Source organism: Triticum aestivum, chromosome 4D (assembly GCF_018294505.1).
Source record: "Triticum aestivum cultivar Chinese Spring chromosome 4D, IWGSC CS RefSeq v2.1, whole genome shotgun sequence".
NCBI classification, from domain to species: Eukaryota; Viridiplantae; Streptophyta; class Magnoliopsida; order Poales; family Poaceae; genus Triticum; species Triticum aestivum.
The window spans coordinates 62,434,265-62,449,504 of NC_057805.1; the positions used below are offsets into that span (position 1 = coordinate 62,434,265).

Consider the following 15,240-nt stretch of genomic DNA (forward strand, 5'->3'; position numbering starts at 1 on the left):
AAACTTCAAAAATTAAAATCCTTCTAGTTATGTTACTACATGTACTAGTTAGGAAAATTTAAAAATTTAAATTTGGACATGTTTTGCAAAAAGTGTAGGGAAAATGTAAAACGGCTATAACTTTTGCATACGATGTCAGAAAAAAAACATATAATATATCAAAATATTCAGCACGAAAATCCGCATCCGATTTTGACTGCCTACGGCCTGTTTGCAAATTTTTAGAATCCTCAAATTCTAAAAGGAAAAAAAAGTTATGCTCAATTTTTTTTTGAATTTTTGTTAAATCTGGTCAAACTATGGTCAAACTACTTATTCAAGAAGTATTAGTGTTACTAAATAATTATTCAAGAATATTAGTGTTACTAAATAATTATTTCAGTTTTTTTGAATTTTGGTCAAATCTGGTCAAACCGTGGTCAAACAATGGTCAAACTAATTATTCAAGAAATATTAATGTTACTAAATAATTATTTTAGTTTTCTTGAATTTTGGTCAAATCTGGTCAAACTGTGGTCAAACTATGGTCAAACTACTTATTCAAGAAATATTAGTGTTACTAAATAATTATTGTTTTTTAGAACAATAGTTTCAAACTCAAACAGTGAAATGTGTGACTTCATGCTCAAGCTAAATTCCTGAGGGTTAATAGGATTGACATCTTACTATTGTCAGGAAAACAACAAATGCAGACTTGGAAACGAGGGAGAATAGAACCCAGAAGTTAAGCGTGCTCAGGCTGGAGTAGTGAGACAATGGGTGACCGTCCGGAAAGTTAGATGATTTGGAATGATGAGGGGTGATTAGAGATTAGAGGTTAAATTGAGCAGTGATGAGGGGTGATTAGAGATTAGAGGTTAAAATAATTCAAAATTTTGAAAATAAAAAAATTAAAAAAATCATAAAATTTCCAACCGGGAATTTTGGTGGACCTCCAGGCAGCGGCCACGTGGAGGGCCTTTAGTCCCAGTTCGTGTAAGAAACGGGACTAAAGGGGGAGACTTTAGTAACGACCCTTTAGTCCCGGTTGCAGAACCGAAACTAAAGGCCTAGCTCTACAATAGTCATGAGGAATGATATAAAAGAAAAGCTATGGACTATGGTTCCCCTGTCACAAGACACAAAGACAAGTCTTTCTTGAGAGGAAAGCACGAGAAGCAGGCCCTAGAAGAATAATCGAAGGACGAGCGGCTTTAGCTTGATGTTGCATGCCTCCTACTAGTTGACCCGTAGGTTAGGGTTAGGACTTAGGAGAGTGAGTGACAAGTGCTCCGAGGAGGGACACGATGATGCAGCACTAATGCTCGTCCTATCTTTGTGTGCAAGAGAAGAGCTCACGCATGCATGCATGTGAACTCTGCCGCGCCACAGGACAAGGGCAGTTGTTCTTGAGTTGGCACCAGCCCAGCCAACCAATCAGGGAAAAGAGGGCCATCCACCTTCTCATCGCAGCCAGCTTAGTGTAATCAAATTTTCAAACACGAGCAAAAACCATTAAATCACATGTCGAAAGAGCAGAACGAGTTGTCAAGAGTTTGCGGTAGAGTTGGTCCTGCCTCCTGCCTGTGGGAAGATCAGAACGATCCTGTGATCCACTGCATTGCGTATGAGGTGGTCCTTCACTCGGGGCAGTAGTATCGCAGTGCACAAAGCAGGAGCAGCAGGAATTCACTCACGCCACTGGGGTGAGGGTGAAGCAACGAGTGCCTGCGATCCTGCTGCTGCTGGTGGTGTAAAGCCGCGCACGCAAGAGCGGGGAAATGGGCGCTAATCACGGCGGATCGGGCAGAGCAGGACCACACGAGGAAGAGGAGCAGCAGGCAGGCGTTGCTGCTGAATTGATGGTGCTCCGATCGATCCTGCCTTCGGCCTCCGTCCCGGCTCCAGAGAGAGTCCAGGAGGATGTTTTGCTCCTCAAGTTATTGCGCACTGGGCGCTGGCTTAGTGTGGCGAGGAGATGAGATGAGGTGATCAGCTGCTGCTGCCTGCTGCATGTAGTGGGCAAGGCAAGTGCAGAGAACGTGTGTTGCAGGCGTTGCAGTTGCAGGAGAGGATGGCGCTACGTGCTGGTTGCCTGGCTCCTCGGCTGTTGGTTGGGGCCTTCTTAATCAAACTGCCCTATCCCTAAGAAAAAAAAACTGTTCCTTTTTTTTTAACATGGTACATACGTAAGCACTCATATACATGAGCATGCACTCACCCCTATGAATGCACACACATCCTACCCCTATGAGCACCTCCGAGAGACTGAGTCGGCACATCATCTTGAGATTTTACGAAGTCACCGTAAGCGCCTCGTAGTCGACGGAACGTTTCCTCGCACTGAACGTGCATCACCGGAAATCCTGAAATAAATCCAGGGTAAATGCGAGCATCAAGATTTGAACCCTAGTGGGCAGGGGATACCACTATCCTCCTAACCATCTAACCACAGGATGGTTCGCAAACTGCCCTAAATATACACATAGATGCAGCATAGGGATGAGTGTATGTACGTTCGTAGGGGTGAGCGTATGTATGTACGTATGTATGATCGTCTGCGTCTGTACTATGTTAAAAAAATGAAAAGAAGAAGAGAATATGTAACCTTAGTAAAAAAAATGGAATGAAAGAAAGAAGACAGAAGAGACAAGGCAATGAATAATTTGGGCCTTCTGATGGGCCAACTCAGCTTGGCCCATTGCATTGTAAACATGGTCAATGTGCACCATGGACCAAACTCACCGTTAGACATTATTTGCATGGGCTTTTACCATTGGTGGTAGAGGGACACCCACAAGTGTAAGTGTGTACACCTAAGAAAAAGTGTCAAGTGTGTTAGACTCGCTAAAAAAACACGAGTGTCTTGTCCCATCTAATTTTTTGAACAAACTTTAATCCAAACGTAGAGAAATAAAAAAAATACACATATGTGATCTCAATGGCAGCAAATTTGATTTTTTTTATTGTGAACAATATTTTAGAAAATACTATTCATATAGAGTAAGTATTTTTGAGTGTTTTTTCGTTGTCAACTATTTTGATTGAATTTGAATTTGCAACTTTGGTCTATATGATGCATACATATTATATTCATATTCTCGGGATATATCAAAAGAGTTTTAATTACTATTGGAGATAGAAATTTTGCTGTCTGTGAAGAATATAGCCTAGAATCTGTAAGATTTAGGTATAATTCCAGCACTTCAAATTCGGTAATAATATATTCATAATCTTAATCTCTGCATATAATGTAATCAATAACAAGTTTGCCATCTATATGCAAGGACTTAACTAATCAAGTTTCAAAGAGTCAATCTGGTTCTTAACGATGATAAAAACCATTTCAGAAATTACTCAAGTAGCAGTGTCGCACCAGTTATCAAGCACAAGTTTCCAGCAAGAAAATAAAAAATCAAGCACAAGCTGAAGCAGTGGTCCGATACTCCCATCAGAAATCAGAACGATCATGTTTCTTCTGCCCTTGATAATTTACACGTACGGCACATTCGTACTCTCATACTTTTCCCCGGTAAAATTCACACAGCACATGATGCTGCATCGCGCGCATCGCACGCAGCTGATCCATCAACAGCCGACGGCGGCGGACGGGCAATCAACGGCCAGCTCACAGGCTGGGCACCCTCTCGGCGGCGCCGGAGATGACGGTGAGCAGGTTGTTGCCGAAGGGGTCGCTGAGGTGCGCGCACAGGTTCTCAAAGGGGCCCTCGCCGGTGACGTAGGCCTGGATGAAGAAGCCCAGCATGGAGAACATGGCCAGCCGTCCGTTCTTGATCTCCTTCACCTTGAGCAGCGCCGCCTGGTCGGGGTCGGTGGCGAGGCCGAGCGGGTCGAATGGGCCACCGGGGTGGAGCTTGTCATCAAATTCCTGCCGGAGAGGTTGACGAAACCGTTGGTCAGTACAAGGACGCCTGGCTGAGCTGCGGCAACGAATATCTATGTTTCAGGATACTGACCAGTCCGTTGGTGATCCTGTAGTACTCGGCGCCTCCGACGAGGACGACCTCGGCGACGACGGCGAGGATCAGGTTGATGGGGATGCTGTTGCCGAAGTAGTTGAGGGTGTTGCCGTCAAGGAGAAGGGCGCCAGTCTGCAGGATGTTGTTTATGGCACCGTGAGTTCAAACTTGCAGAGTTCTGAATCTGAAGCCGTGAAAACTGACGATCAGCATTCAGCAATTACCTTGAACCAAACGGCCTCGGGACCGCAGTTTGCGCCGAACTTGTTGAGCGCCTCGGGGATGATGAATCCGGCGGCGCCGAGCATGGCCCACCTGGCATGGATGAGCTCAAAGGCCTGGTACCTGCAGAATTGAAATAATACCAGGACAGGATTGCTTAGTCGAGAGAACATATTCTGAAATTTGACAGAACACTTCACAGATTTTAGTCTATACTTGCAAAATGCAGATTAGTACTGTACTTACTTGGCGAAGTCCTCTGGCTTCTTGCCCAGACCAAAAGGATCATAGCCGTAGCTGCAAGTCCAAAGGGAAAGCAAGCAATTAGTTCAGATGCATATCACTTATGTTTACATACATGAGCATTTCAGTCATGGGAGAGCTTGTGATGTACTACATGCTGCTAAAGGAAACAGTACTGTGCTTTGCTCTTGCAGAGCTATGACAAAGCATGACTAACGTATGGTGTGTAGAGTAAATGGAGGGAGGCCTATGACTTACTCTCCGGGAACCTCTCCGTTGAGGTACTCCGGCACCTCCGACCGGTCAAGGAGTCCGTTGGGCAAGTAGATCCTCCTGTCAGGGCCTGAAACAAATAGAAAACAGATTTAGACACATACGAATATTCAGAACTGAACAAGTTACCTGAAAAGAGTGCAATCTCAGCTGCGAGCCCGTCAGATTTCTCTGTACTCACCGTACCACTTGGCGAGCTCGTCGTCGATGCCTACGCTCGAGGTGGCCACGGGGGCGGGCTTCGGCTTCGGGGCAGGCTTCTTCTTGAAGCGATCAAAGAGGGAGACGATCTTCTGTGCGCCAGCAGTTGGTGCCGCTGTGGCGTACCTGGAGGAGCCGGCGAAGTTGAGCCGGGTGCCGAGCATCTTCGTCGGAGCGAGCGCCGCCATTGCCTCGAGCCCAAAGTTGAGAGAGAAGGGGCGTGCTCAGCTCAGCAAGAAGGGAGGATGTGATGGGTTGATTGTGGAGGGAAATGTGGGGTAGTTTAAATGGTTGGAAATGAGGATTGGAGGATGTTGTGGGCCAATGAAGGATAGGCCAAGGGGGCTGTGATTGGCTCAGTATTCAGGAGGGCTATCTGTTGCTTGGGCCTGATTGGGCGGGCTGTGCTGACTTGGCAGATGAGGGTGCTGATGTGGCACCATTAGGGCCGCTTGTTATCTCGTTTATCAGGAGCCATGAGATACCAATTGGTCCAAACATAACAGATAGGGACAGATATCCAATGAGAGATGGAGAGAACCAAGACAAGAGTTCCAGACCACACACACACCCAGAGATCCATCACAATTTGACAGCACCAAATCAGACTCAAGTTTTAATATATGAGATGAGCAACACTAGTAACAGAACATAAGCCGACATGTGCAACAATCATAAAAAGCATCCATCGGTTCGAATTTTCTTTCTTAACTACCACAATGTTCAACATTTCCAGAATTTCAAACAAGCCCTATAGCATAATGTCAGAACCCTACTTGAATACAAACCTACTTACAAATGTTCAAAATGGGATATTAATGTGACACAGTAGTTTCTATCCAACTAATCACCATCTAAGATAGCAAATAGCAGCAGCCATCTGGTGGTGCAGCTCAGTGCCATTTTTCAATCTGTTTTGAAGTTGCGGTGGCAAGCTTTTTGGTGTTTACAACCAACTCGTCAAACAAACCAGCAATGGTATCCCTGGAATAGAGAAGAGGAAAGGGTGAGCAACCATGGAACAATACACATTCTTTTCCATGAAAATTGAAGTTATCTTCTGGGTGTGGCAAATGCCATAAGGTAGCAACTTGACGAATTTCAACCATGAGAAACAAAGATTAAGCTATGCGAGGGTGAGATAATACTTAGTTTCCTTCTCATCACAAACAGAGAACTTGCACAGATCTTCAAGGTTTCAAAGTAGACATCAAATCAAATTATGTTATATTTTATACTACAATTTTCAGAAAAAAAAATATTGGCATATTACTGCAGTAAAACACATTTGCATTAACTGAGAGAGGAATAAGTAGTGTTGGGGCCTCAACTTGATTTTTAACCATGACAAAACAAAACTGATTAAGTTATGTCTAATACGAGAAAAAAATGCAGTTTTTGTTGCACATAAAACAAAATCTCAAACAATCTGTGCTGAAGTAGCTCAAATTCTGAAATTAATACTAACAAATCAGTTTTCTGTAACATTCTACCAGGTCTATTTATTCGAAACCCTCATGCTGTCGAGAGATAGAGTAATAGCAGAGTGCGATATTGTAGTTTATGTCAGGAGTCAGGAATGAGATGCTATTTTGTTTGTTTTTGTGGGCATAGTTACATTATGCGTACACGAGATACTTGGATGTCACTTCAAATATCCCACTATTGCACCTGTTACCATCCTGATAGAGAATGAGATTGTGAAGACTCTTCACTGGTCCTCTAAAAGCTCGTGGGTTCAGGCTTCAGGGATTAGGTTGTGTGATTAGATTCCTCCAGGCAATTTACACCGTTTCGGCCTTTCAGGGTCATTTTCAACAAGACACGACACAATCATTAAGTTAGCATTAGTTCACATAGAAATGCCATTTTACAATGTTCAGTAAGGAACACAAAAAAATTGTTGTGGTTTTCCATGGTTTGCACTTGTCGCTAAATATTTCCACTTCATTTTAGGCGTTCAAGTCATCAAGTGTTGCACGCCTATAATATGTGTATAGTATATGAGTCTGGACGAAACAAGTAGTGCTAATAGGGGTGTTCAAAAATGGTCTCAGTTCAACCAGTCATTAGTGAACCATCACATATAAATTTTCAAAATGGCATCACTGCTCACATCACATGGAAAGAAGGAAAATGAACTATGGCTTAACAGCCGGTTTTGGACGGGTTGGGATCAACCCGTACTTGAACACTCCTAGGTGCTAATATGTTACGGTACCATAATATAACTTATAAGGTCATATTGTAATGCCAAATGTGGGCAAGGATTGGAGCTCAAGTTAAAATAGATTTGGCTCTGGCATGGAATTGACCACTCTGTTCATTTTCTTCCTTTTGCCTTTCACACTGCAATACTGAATAAAGCTCTTGTTCAGGGTTATTCCAGTCAAACTGCCAATCACCCCAGTTTGGATAACTATTATGCGTGGGACTGCTTGAAGATATCTTTTCATTTCAAAGCATAAGCAAGCTTGTTTAAGGTTCTTTCTCCAATCTCATTTGGTAAGCTACGTATTTTAAGTTCAAACAATATCAATAAAAAAAGATACACAAGTCAATTTTCTCTTGCTCTTTATCAACTACTGGGAGTGTTTGTTTCAAGCCAGTTGATAATAATTCCACTTTACCCTCCAGATTGCTCTTCTTCCAAATTCACTTACATGACCAACTGTAACTAGAGTAAACACTTCAAAGATAATAGAGATTACAAGGTTAGGCAACAAGGCATAGCACGTATAATAATGTCTGTTGCACAAATCCCTCTAAATATTTCATGCCCACACAGTACTTACTTAGGCAGATTTGGAGTTTCCTGGAACATTTTACCAACGTTTGAATGTCTTCTCTTTTCATCATGAGCAATTCCTTTGCCCAAGCCATAACCAAAACCAAATCCTATACCGCAGCCAGCTCCAACTCCGAAGCCTAAAGTGAGTCCAGGAAATCCATAACCTAATCCTGCACCTACATTATTCATGAAAAAGATAAAATTATACAGAGTTCATTAAAAAATTAGACAAACAGTAGGGGAGGGAGAGATTCCAATGAATCAATGAACTGTATATAAAAGATGGATTAGATTTGGAAAAAAAGAGCTCAACATTTTTACGACATTACAAAACTTGTCAGTATGCCATCTTAAGCTTATTTCAATGCAAGGAAATAAATATGCAAGCATTCTTCTACCTTATATTTCTGATAGCAAACTACAAGGGAGCAAAAGAATAGATCTCACCATGTGATATACCATTCAATGATCACACTTTTAACAACTACATAACTTTCAGAATTTACAAATTTCATACAAGAAATATACCCAATTGAGTATGACATATCTAGCAGAGGGGAGGACCTGGGAGACAAGATTGCAGCGCACTATAGTTGCAACTATAATATGGAGAGAAGAAACGTTGTCTCAATTTGTATAGGGGCACACTATAGAATTACTGAAGTGTTACTCAGTACTCCCTCCGTAAACTAATATAAGAGCGTTTAGATCACTACTTTAGTAATCTAAACACTCTTATATTAGTTTACAGAGGGAGTAATAGCTAACCACTTGAATAGATCAATATTCTTGCTTGCATCTTCATGTTTACTTCTTTACACACTACATCTACGATTATCAAAAGTAACAAAGTAAGAAAAGTTAAAAAATTTGATTGCTCAAAATTTTAAAATGGGCCCCAAGTGTTTGATAACACATTTTGAACAGCACTTATAATACATGCCTTACCATTTACTAAAAACAAATTCATACCATCGATACTGCCTTAATGATATTTTAGCTATGTAAGCATTGGTGTCTCTTGTGATGATGTGAATGTCTTGGATGACACATCTTAAATTCTCAGAGCTCAAGTGGCCAGTATGCTATTCAGTCTACATTGTATTTGTTGTCGGCGTCCTGGGAACGGGGGTACCCAGACTTGCCTGCCTGCGGCCCACGGCGTGGCTCCATCAGCGGCCTGGTACGGCCCAACATCGACAGCAACAGCTCAAGACCCTCGCGAGGGGCCAAGCCTCGCGAGGCGGACGACACCAAGGCCTCCCCAGGGGCAGCCTCACTAGGCTGGCTCCTGAGGAGCGGAGATATCTATGCAAGGGGCACCTCGCGAGGTTCACGTGACGTGAGCCATGACGACCAAGGCCAGGCGGGCGCCAGCGGGCGCAGGGTACCAGTTTCCCCTTTGGTGCCAAGGGGGCAAGCGCAGGCGCGGAGTCCCGAGGCATCAGGCAAAAGTCTCCATATCTGCGCAACAAGACCAAGACCAGCAGGACGGCAGGACGAAGGTCACCGTGGAGCCCAAGGCGGCGTCACCACCAGAGCCTTTGGCAGGAGAAGACTACTTTTGTCAGGATAGCTTGTACTAGCTGCCCCCCTTCAAATTGGCCGTTGTGGAATCCCTTCCCGCCTCATATTTGGGAAGAGGACCAGGGCCTCTATAAATAGGACTAGCCACCACCATAAAAGAGGACGGATCATTCGGATCACTCTCACCCTCACCAGCTCTCTGAGCCCAAGAACACCTCTCCTCCTGAGGCTGTTCAACCCTTGTACTAGTTCATCCTCGGCCTAAAGGGCAATCCACCACCACACACTAGAGTAGGGTATTACACCACAACGATGGCCCGAACCAGTATAAACCCTCGTGTCCCTTGTCCCTTGAGTTCGTCGAGCTAGGCCGTGGATCGTTGAGCGAGCGAGTTAGAGAGAGAGAGAGTTCTTCGTGCGCACCCCAGTGTTCGAACCTCGAGGGTTTGTCGGAACCCAAAATCCGACATTTGGCGCGCCAGGTAGGGGTGCGCCGAAGCTCCACCTCTCCGCCCGCTTCGCCTCCCCGACCAGCTCCCATGGACGGCGCCGCTTCTCCAACTGGATCGACGGATGCACGCAGCGTCACCTCGGGCCTCCGGGCCCTCGCCCCTGCCTTGCGGCAAGTACGGTGGCCGCGCAAGTTCAAGCCGGAGATGCCGCCTCGCTATGAAGGCGCGGCGGATCCAGCGGCCTTCCTGCTGGCGTATGAGGAGGCCGTTCTGGAGGCCGGGGGCGACGACAAGGTCATGGCCAATTGGTTCCCCCTGGCCCTCGCTGGCCTGCCGCGCGCCTGGCTTCTCAACCTGTCGGGATCCTCTGTGGCCTCCTGGGAGGAGCTGCGCGACCTCTTCGTCGCGCGCTTCGCGGGACCAGCGCCCCTCGCCGTCGCAGCCCTCCTCGGTGGCTCACAGGCACCGCCCTCAGATCGCCACGTCAAGCAGTTCTTTCGCCAAATGGGCGCCGCCCGTGTGCAGCAGGGGGCTCCTCCGGGATGGGCGGCACCCAAGGCCGACCTCACCTTCGACTCGAGGGACCATCCAGCAACCACCGCGGGCTCGGGCGCTCTCCCGATGCTTTGCACGCCCACCATCTGCAACGTGGCGGTCACCAAGACCCTCATCGACGATGGAGCTGGCCTCAACGTGCTCTCGATGGAAGCTTTTAGCTTGCTCCACGTGCCGCACGAACGGCTACGCCCCACCAAGCCCTTCTCTGGAGTCGGCGGCGGTTCCACCAGCCCCCTAGGGCAGATCCGCCTCCCAGTCACCTTCGGTACCCGCGACAACTACCGAACCGAGCTCATCGACTTCGACATCGCTCGCATCAGCCTCCCGTACAACGCCATCCTCGGGTACCCTGCCTTGGCTCAGTTCATGGCAGCGACCCATCCAGCCTACAACCTCATGAAGATGCCGGGAAGCAGAGCCGTACTCACCGTAGCCGGGAACACCAAAGAAGCCCTGACGGCCCTCAGGCTCACCTTCAGGGCCACCGCGGCGGCACGCCAGGCCGATGGAGCCGCCCCGGGGGCAAAAGGGGCTGCACCAGCGAAGAAGCAGTTGTTCACTCAAGATCGGGCCAAGACGAAGCAAGTACCGGTCGAGGAGGACGGGGCCTCGGGCACCACCTTCACCATAGGCGCCGGCCTCGACCCGGACCAAGAAGAAGCATTGGTGAAATTCCTGCCCGCGAACAAGGAAGTATTCGCCTGGGAGCCCAAGCAGCTGGTGGGGGTCCCAAGGGGGGTAATTGAACATCACTTAAGAGTGTGCCCCAATGTGCGCCCTGTGAAGCAGAAGGCGCGACGACAGTCCACGGAGAAGCAGTCCTTCATCGTTCAAGAAACCCGCAAGCTAGAAGCAGCGGGTGTCATCCGCGAAGTCCGGTACCCGGAGTGGCTGGCGAACCCCGTCGTCGTGCCCAAGAAAGGCGGAAAGGAGCGTATGTGCGTCGACTTCACCAACCTCAACAAGGCCTGCCCTCAAGACCCGTTCCCGCTCCCGCGTATAGACCAGATCGTCGACTCCACCGCTGATTGCGACCTGCTGTGCTTCCTAGATGCTTTCTCGGGTTACCACCAGATCAAGATGGCGGTGGAGGACGTGGAAAAGACGGCCTTCTTGACCCCATGTGGGGTGTACTGCTACACCTGCATGCCGTTCGGACTGCGCAACGCCGGAGCAACCTTCCAACGACTGATGCACATCGCCCTGGGACAGCAGCTCAGGAGGAACGCTGAAGCCTACGTCGACGACATCGTGGTAAAGTCTCGGGAGGCGAAGACCCTCATTCAGGACCTAGAGGAGACTTTTGCCAGCCTGCGCCAAGTGGATCTGCGGCTCAACCCGGAGAAGTGCGTGTTCGGCGTCCCCTCCGGCAAGCTGCTAGGCTTCCTCGTGTCGCACAGGGGGATCGAGGCTAATCCGGAGAAAGTCAAGGCAATAGAAGACATGAGCCCGCCGCAAACTCTCAAGGAAATGCAAAAGCTCGCAGGCTGCGTGACCTCGCTGGGGCGCTTTATCTCCAAGCTGGGGGAGCGCGCCCTGCCGTTCTTCAAGTTGATGAAGAAAGGCCCGTTCGAGTGGACCCCGGAGGCCGACCTGGCGTTTCAAGACCTCAAGAGGTACCTGACCAGCCCACCGGTGATGGTAGCGCCTCGTCCCCTCGAGCCCCTGGTGCTCTACCTTGCCGCCACGCCTCATTCCGCCAGCGCGGCGCTGGTGGCTGTCCGGGAGGAGCGCCAGACCAAGGACCTGCTACGCGGCGCCGCATCTTCGGTGGAGCTGACGCGGGCACCAAGACGGCGCCCCTAAGGCTGCAGCGGCATCAGCAGACGGTCAAGTTCCACAAGACGGCGCTCCTGGGACAACGGAGGCCCTGATGGGCAACCAAGCTCCAGAGGTGCCCCGGCCTCGGGAGGCGCCCCAACCTCCGGAGGCCTCGGACTCCATCGACGCCCCCGCCCTCGTCGAGCACCCGGTGTGTACTTCGTCAGCACGGTGCTGCGAGACGCAAGAGCACGTTATCCCCTGCCACAGAAACTTCTACTCGCACTCCTGGTGGCCTCGCGCAAGCTGCGTCACTACTTCCAAGGCCACCCCATTAAGGTCGTATTAGCTTACCCATTGGAGAGGGTGCTTCGAAGTCCCAACGCAACGGGAAGAGTCGCCAAGTGGAACATCGAACTGCAGGCGTTGCAGCTGGAGTTCAGCACAACTAGGGTCATCAAAGGAGCCGCCCTCGCCGACTTCGTGGCGGAATGGACCGACGCTCCGGAACCCAAAGCGGGCGAGGACCGATCCCTCTCGCCAGGAAGTGAAGCGCCAGATGACTGGGTCATGTACTTCGATGGCGCGTTCGCGCGTCAGGGCGCGGGGGCTGGAGTCGTGCTCATCTCGCCCACCCAAGACAAGCTCTACTACGCCGTGCAGCTCTGCTTCCAGCAGGGCGAGAAGGTCTCCAACAACATCGCGGAGTACGAGGGCCTCATCGCTGGCCTCAAGGCTGTGGTGGCCTTGGGAGTGAAACGCCTCACCATCAGGGGCGATTCGCAGCTCCTCGTCAACTTTTCCAACAAGGCATACGAGCTGAAGGACGAACACATGGGGCATACCTCGCGGAGGTACGCAAGATGGAGAAGCGGTTCTTGGGCCTGGAGCTGCACCACGTGCCCCGTGGCACAAACAAGGAAGCTGACGAAATTGCCAAAAGGGCGTCAAGGCGCCAGTCCCAGGAGCCAGGTGTCTTCGAGGAACGGCTCTTCAAGCCCTCAGCGGCCCCTCCCGCTGCGGAGCCTGCACCACCTCAGGAGGGGCTCCCCCCCCCCCCACCACCAGCCTCGAGAGCCCCCGCCTGCGGTCCGACCTTAGGAGCATGCTTGCTCCTGGCGCTTGAGCCCCAGGAGGGGTGCTGGACCGAGGAGTTCAGGGCATACCTGACGCAAGGAACACTGCCGGAGAAGAAGGACGCTGAGCGCGTGGCCCGGCAAGTTACAGCGTACTGCATTCAGGATGGTGAGCTGTATCGAAAACGGCCGAATGATGTTTCTTTTCGATGTGTCTCCAGGGAGCAAGGGTGCGAGCTGTTAGCTGACATACACGGTGGGGACTGCGGGCATCACTCGTCGTCGCGCACCCTGGTGGGCAAGGCATTCCGCAGCGGTTTCTACTGGCCCACGGCACTCAACGACGCAACTGAGCTGGTAAGATCCTGCGAGGCCTGCCAGTTCCATGCCAAGCAAATCCACCAGCCTGCTCAGGGCCTCCAGACTATCCCACTCTCGTGGCCCTTCGCGGTCTGGGGGCTGGATATCCTGGGCCCGTTCCCTCGAGCACCCGGGGGCTACCGCTACCTCTACGTCGCCATCGACAAGTTCACCAAGTGGGCGGAGGTGGAAGCAGTCCGCACCATCCCAGTCGGCTCCGCAGTCAAGTTCAGCAAGGGCCTAGTGAGCCGTTTTGGAGTCCCTAATCGCATCATCACCGGCAACGGCTCGCAGTTCACTAGCAATCTCTTCAGAACATACTGTGCTAACCTTGGAACGCAGATATGCTACGCCTCAGTGGCACACCCCAGGAGCAACGACCAAGCTGAACGCACCAACGCGGAGGTCCTGAGAGGCCTCAAGACGAGAACCTCCAAGAAGAAGCTCGAGGCCTGCGGCAGGGGCTGGTACGACGAGCTCCAGTCCGTGTTGTGGTCCATCCGCACCACCGCCACCAAGCCAAGGGGCGAGACTCCATTCTTCCTCGTCTATGGAGCCGAAGCGGTTCTCCCTCACGAGGTCAAACATCGCTCCGCACGGGTCTTGGCGTTTGACGAGGCACGCCAGGACGCCACGCGGGGGATGGACCTCGTGCTGGGGGAGGAACGCCGCCGCCAAGCCTCGCTCCGAGCGGCAAGGTGCCAGCAGGCGCTGCGGTGGTACCACTGCCGCAGCGTCCGCTCCAGGACACTCGAAGTGGGCGATCTCGTCCTAAGGCGGGTGCTCTCCAAGGAAGGGCTGCATAAGCTCTCACCCATGTGGGAGGGCCCGTTTAGGATTGCCCGCGTCTCTAGGCCTGGCGCCGCGCGCCTGGAGACGCAGGACGGGGTCCCCATCTAGAACGCCTGGAACATCCAGCACCTCTGGAAGTTCTACCCATAAAGCAAGGCCCAATGCATGTGAAGGTCTCCGCTCGTGACACTCACGTAATAATGAGTGAGGCTGTACACGCCCCGGAGTCTCCGGAGTGCCACCCTCGGACCTCAGGGGCTCCCTCCCACGTCCTAGTGGCAGCACTTAGCTCCGCGCTGGTGAGAAGACTAGACTAGGTGCCGAACGCGGCTGTTCATTTGCTTTCTGTAGTTGGTTTGCAGCCCCTTTTAATGGAATTTGGAGTTCTGGTGTTCTCTGTCGATTGCTTGACTGGGTTTTCCCTTCTCTGCTTCTTCGCTCGTTCCTTGTTTTACGCCTGGGAGGGCGGCAGTTGCCCGATGCTCTCCCTCGCGCACCTCGCGCGGGGGCTGGGCAGGTGTGTGCGTGCACTGGGCTAGCCTAAACCGCGGACACACCTCGCCAAAGCTCTGTCGCTCCAGAGCTTCGGCTCTCCTAATCTTCGCAAGGCGTCCTCGATTGAGCTCGTACTTGGCGCACCCTCCTAAGTCCGTGCCCCACGGGTACCGCGACGTGGTGCACCAGGCCATGACTAGCCCATCACTGAGGCCTCGCGCAGGGAAGGATAAAGCACCCGACGGACGACCTAACAAATTCTACAGCTCTGTGACGACTCCTGAGGTCAACGGCTCCTGAGCCAGCAGCAAGGAGGCGTCACCAGGTCCCAGAAGGCGCACCCGAGACATGAAACTACCCCGGGCGCATCAAGCTAAGTTATCCTCCTACGTCTATGTGAAACACGAGTGCTACAACACAACACAGGAACAATAAACATAACATAGCGACTTAAAAATCACGGTTCATTACACGCCCCCGCAGGGCCCCATGCTTGTTTCTTGAAGTGCAGGAAGAAAGGAAAGGGCGAA

At 50.4% G+C, this 15,240-nt stretch overlaps 2 protein-coding genes across 2 annotated transcripts in view; both read right to left on the reverse strand.

The window, feature by feature from the left end:
• Window positions 1–3,430: 3,430 nt before the first annotated feature.
• On the reverse strand, window positions 3,431–5,207 carry LOC123096214 (chlorophyll a-b binding protein CP26, chloroplastic). The gene is made up of 6 exons (XM_044517873.1): window positions 4,879–5,207; window positions 4,683–4,767; window positions 4,428–4,478; window positions 4,184–4,304; window positions 3,957–4,091; window positions 3,431–3,868 (listed from the first exon to the last, which is right to left on the reverse strand). The coding sequence occupies exons 1-6, from the start codon at window positions 5,084–5,086 to the stop codon at window positions 3,608–3,610; spliced, it is 861 nt and encodes a 286-aa protein (XP_044373808.1). The 5' UTR covers window positions 5,087–5,207; the 3' UTR covers window positions 3,431–3,607.
• Window positions 5,208–5,562: 355 nt separating this feature from the next.
• LOC123096215 (protein TRIGALACTOSYLDIACYLGLYCEROL 5, chloroplastic) overlaps window positions 5,563–15,240 on the reverse strand; it is a 12,801-nt gene continuing 3,123 nt past the window's right edge. Inside the window, exons 2-3 of the mRNA XM_044517874.1 lie at window positions 7,694–7,865; window positions 5,563–5,882 (exon numbers count right to left, since the gene is read on the reverse strand). Of these exons, the coding sequence (XP_044373809.1) occupies window positions 5,792–5,882; window positions 7,694–7,865 (263 nt within the window). The 3' untranslated portion in view covers window positions 5,563–5,791. The remainder of the gene's footprint in view (window positions 5,883–7,693; window positions 7,866–15,240) is intronic.

Excerpts from the sequence above, each read along its gene's own strand:
- LOC123096214 (XM_044517873.1), bottom strand. The coding sequence starts at position 5,086 with ATGGCGGCGCTCGCTCCGACGAAGATGCTCGGCACCCGGCTCAACTTC. Across the intron at positions 4,092-4,183 it reads CCGAGGCCGTTTGGTTCAAG|ACTGGCGCCCTTCTCCTTGA; the intron begins GTAATTGCTGAA and ends AACATCCTGCAG. Across the intron at positions 3,869-3,956 it reads ACAGGATCACCAACGGACTG|GAATTTGATGACAAGCTCCA; the intron begins GTCAGTATCCTG and ends CCTCTCCGGCAG.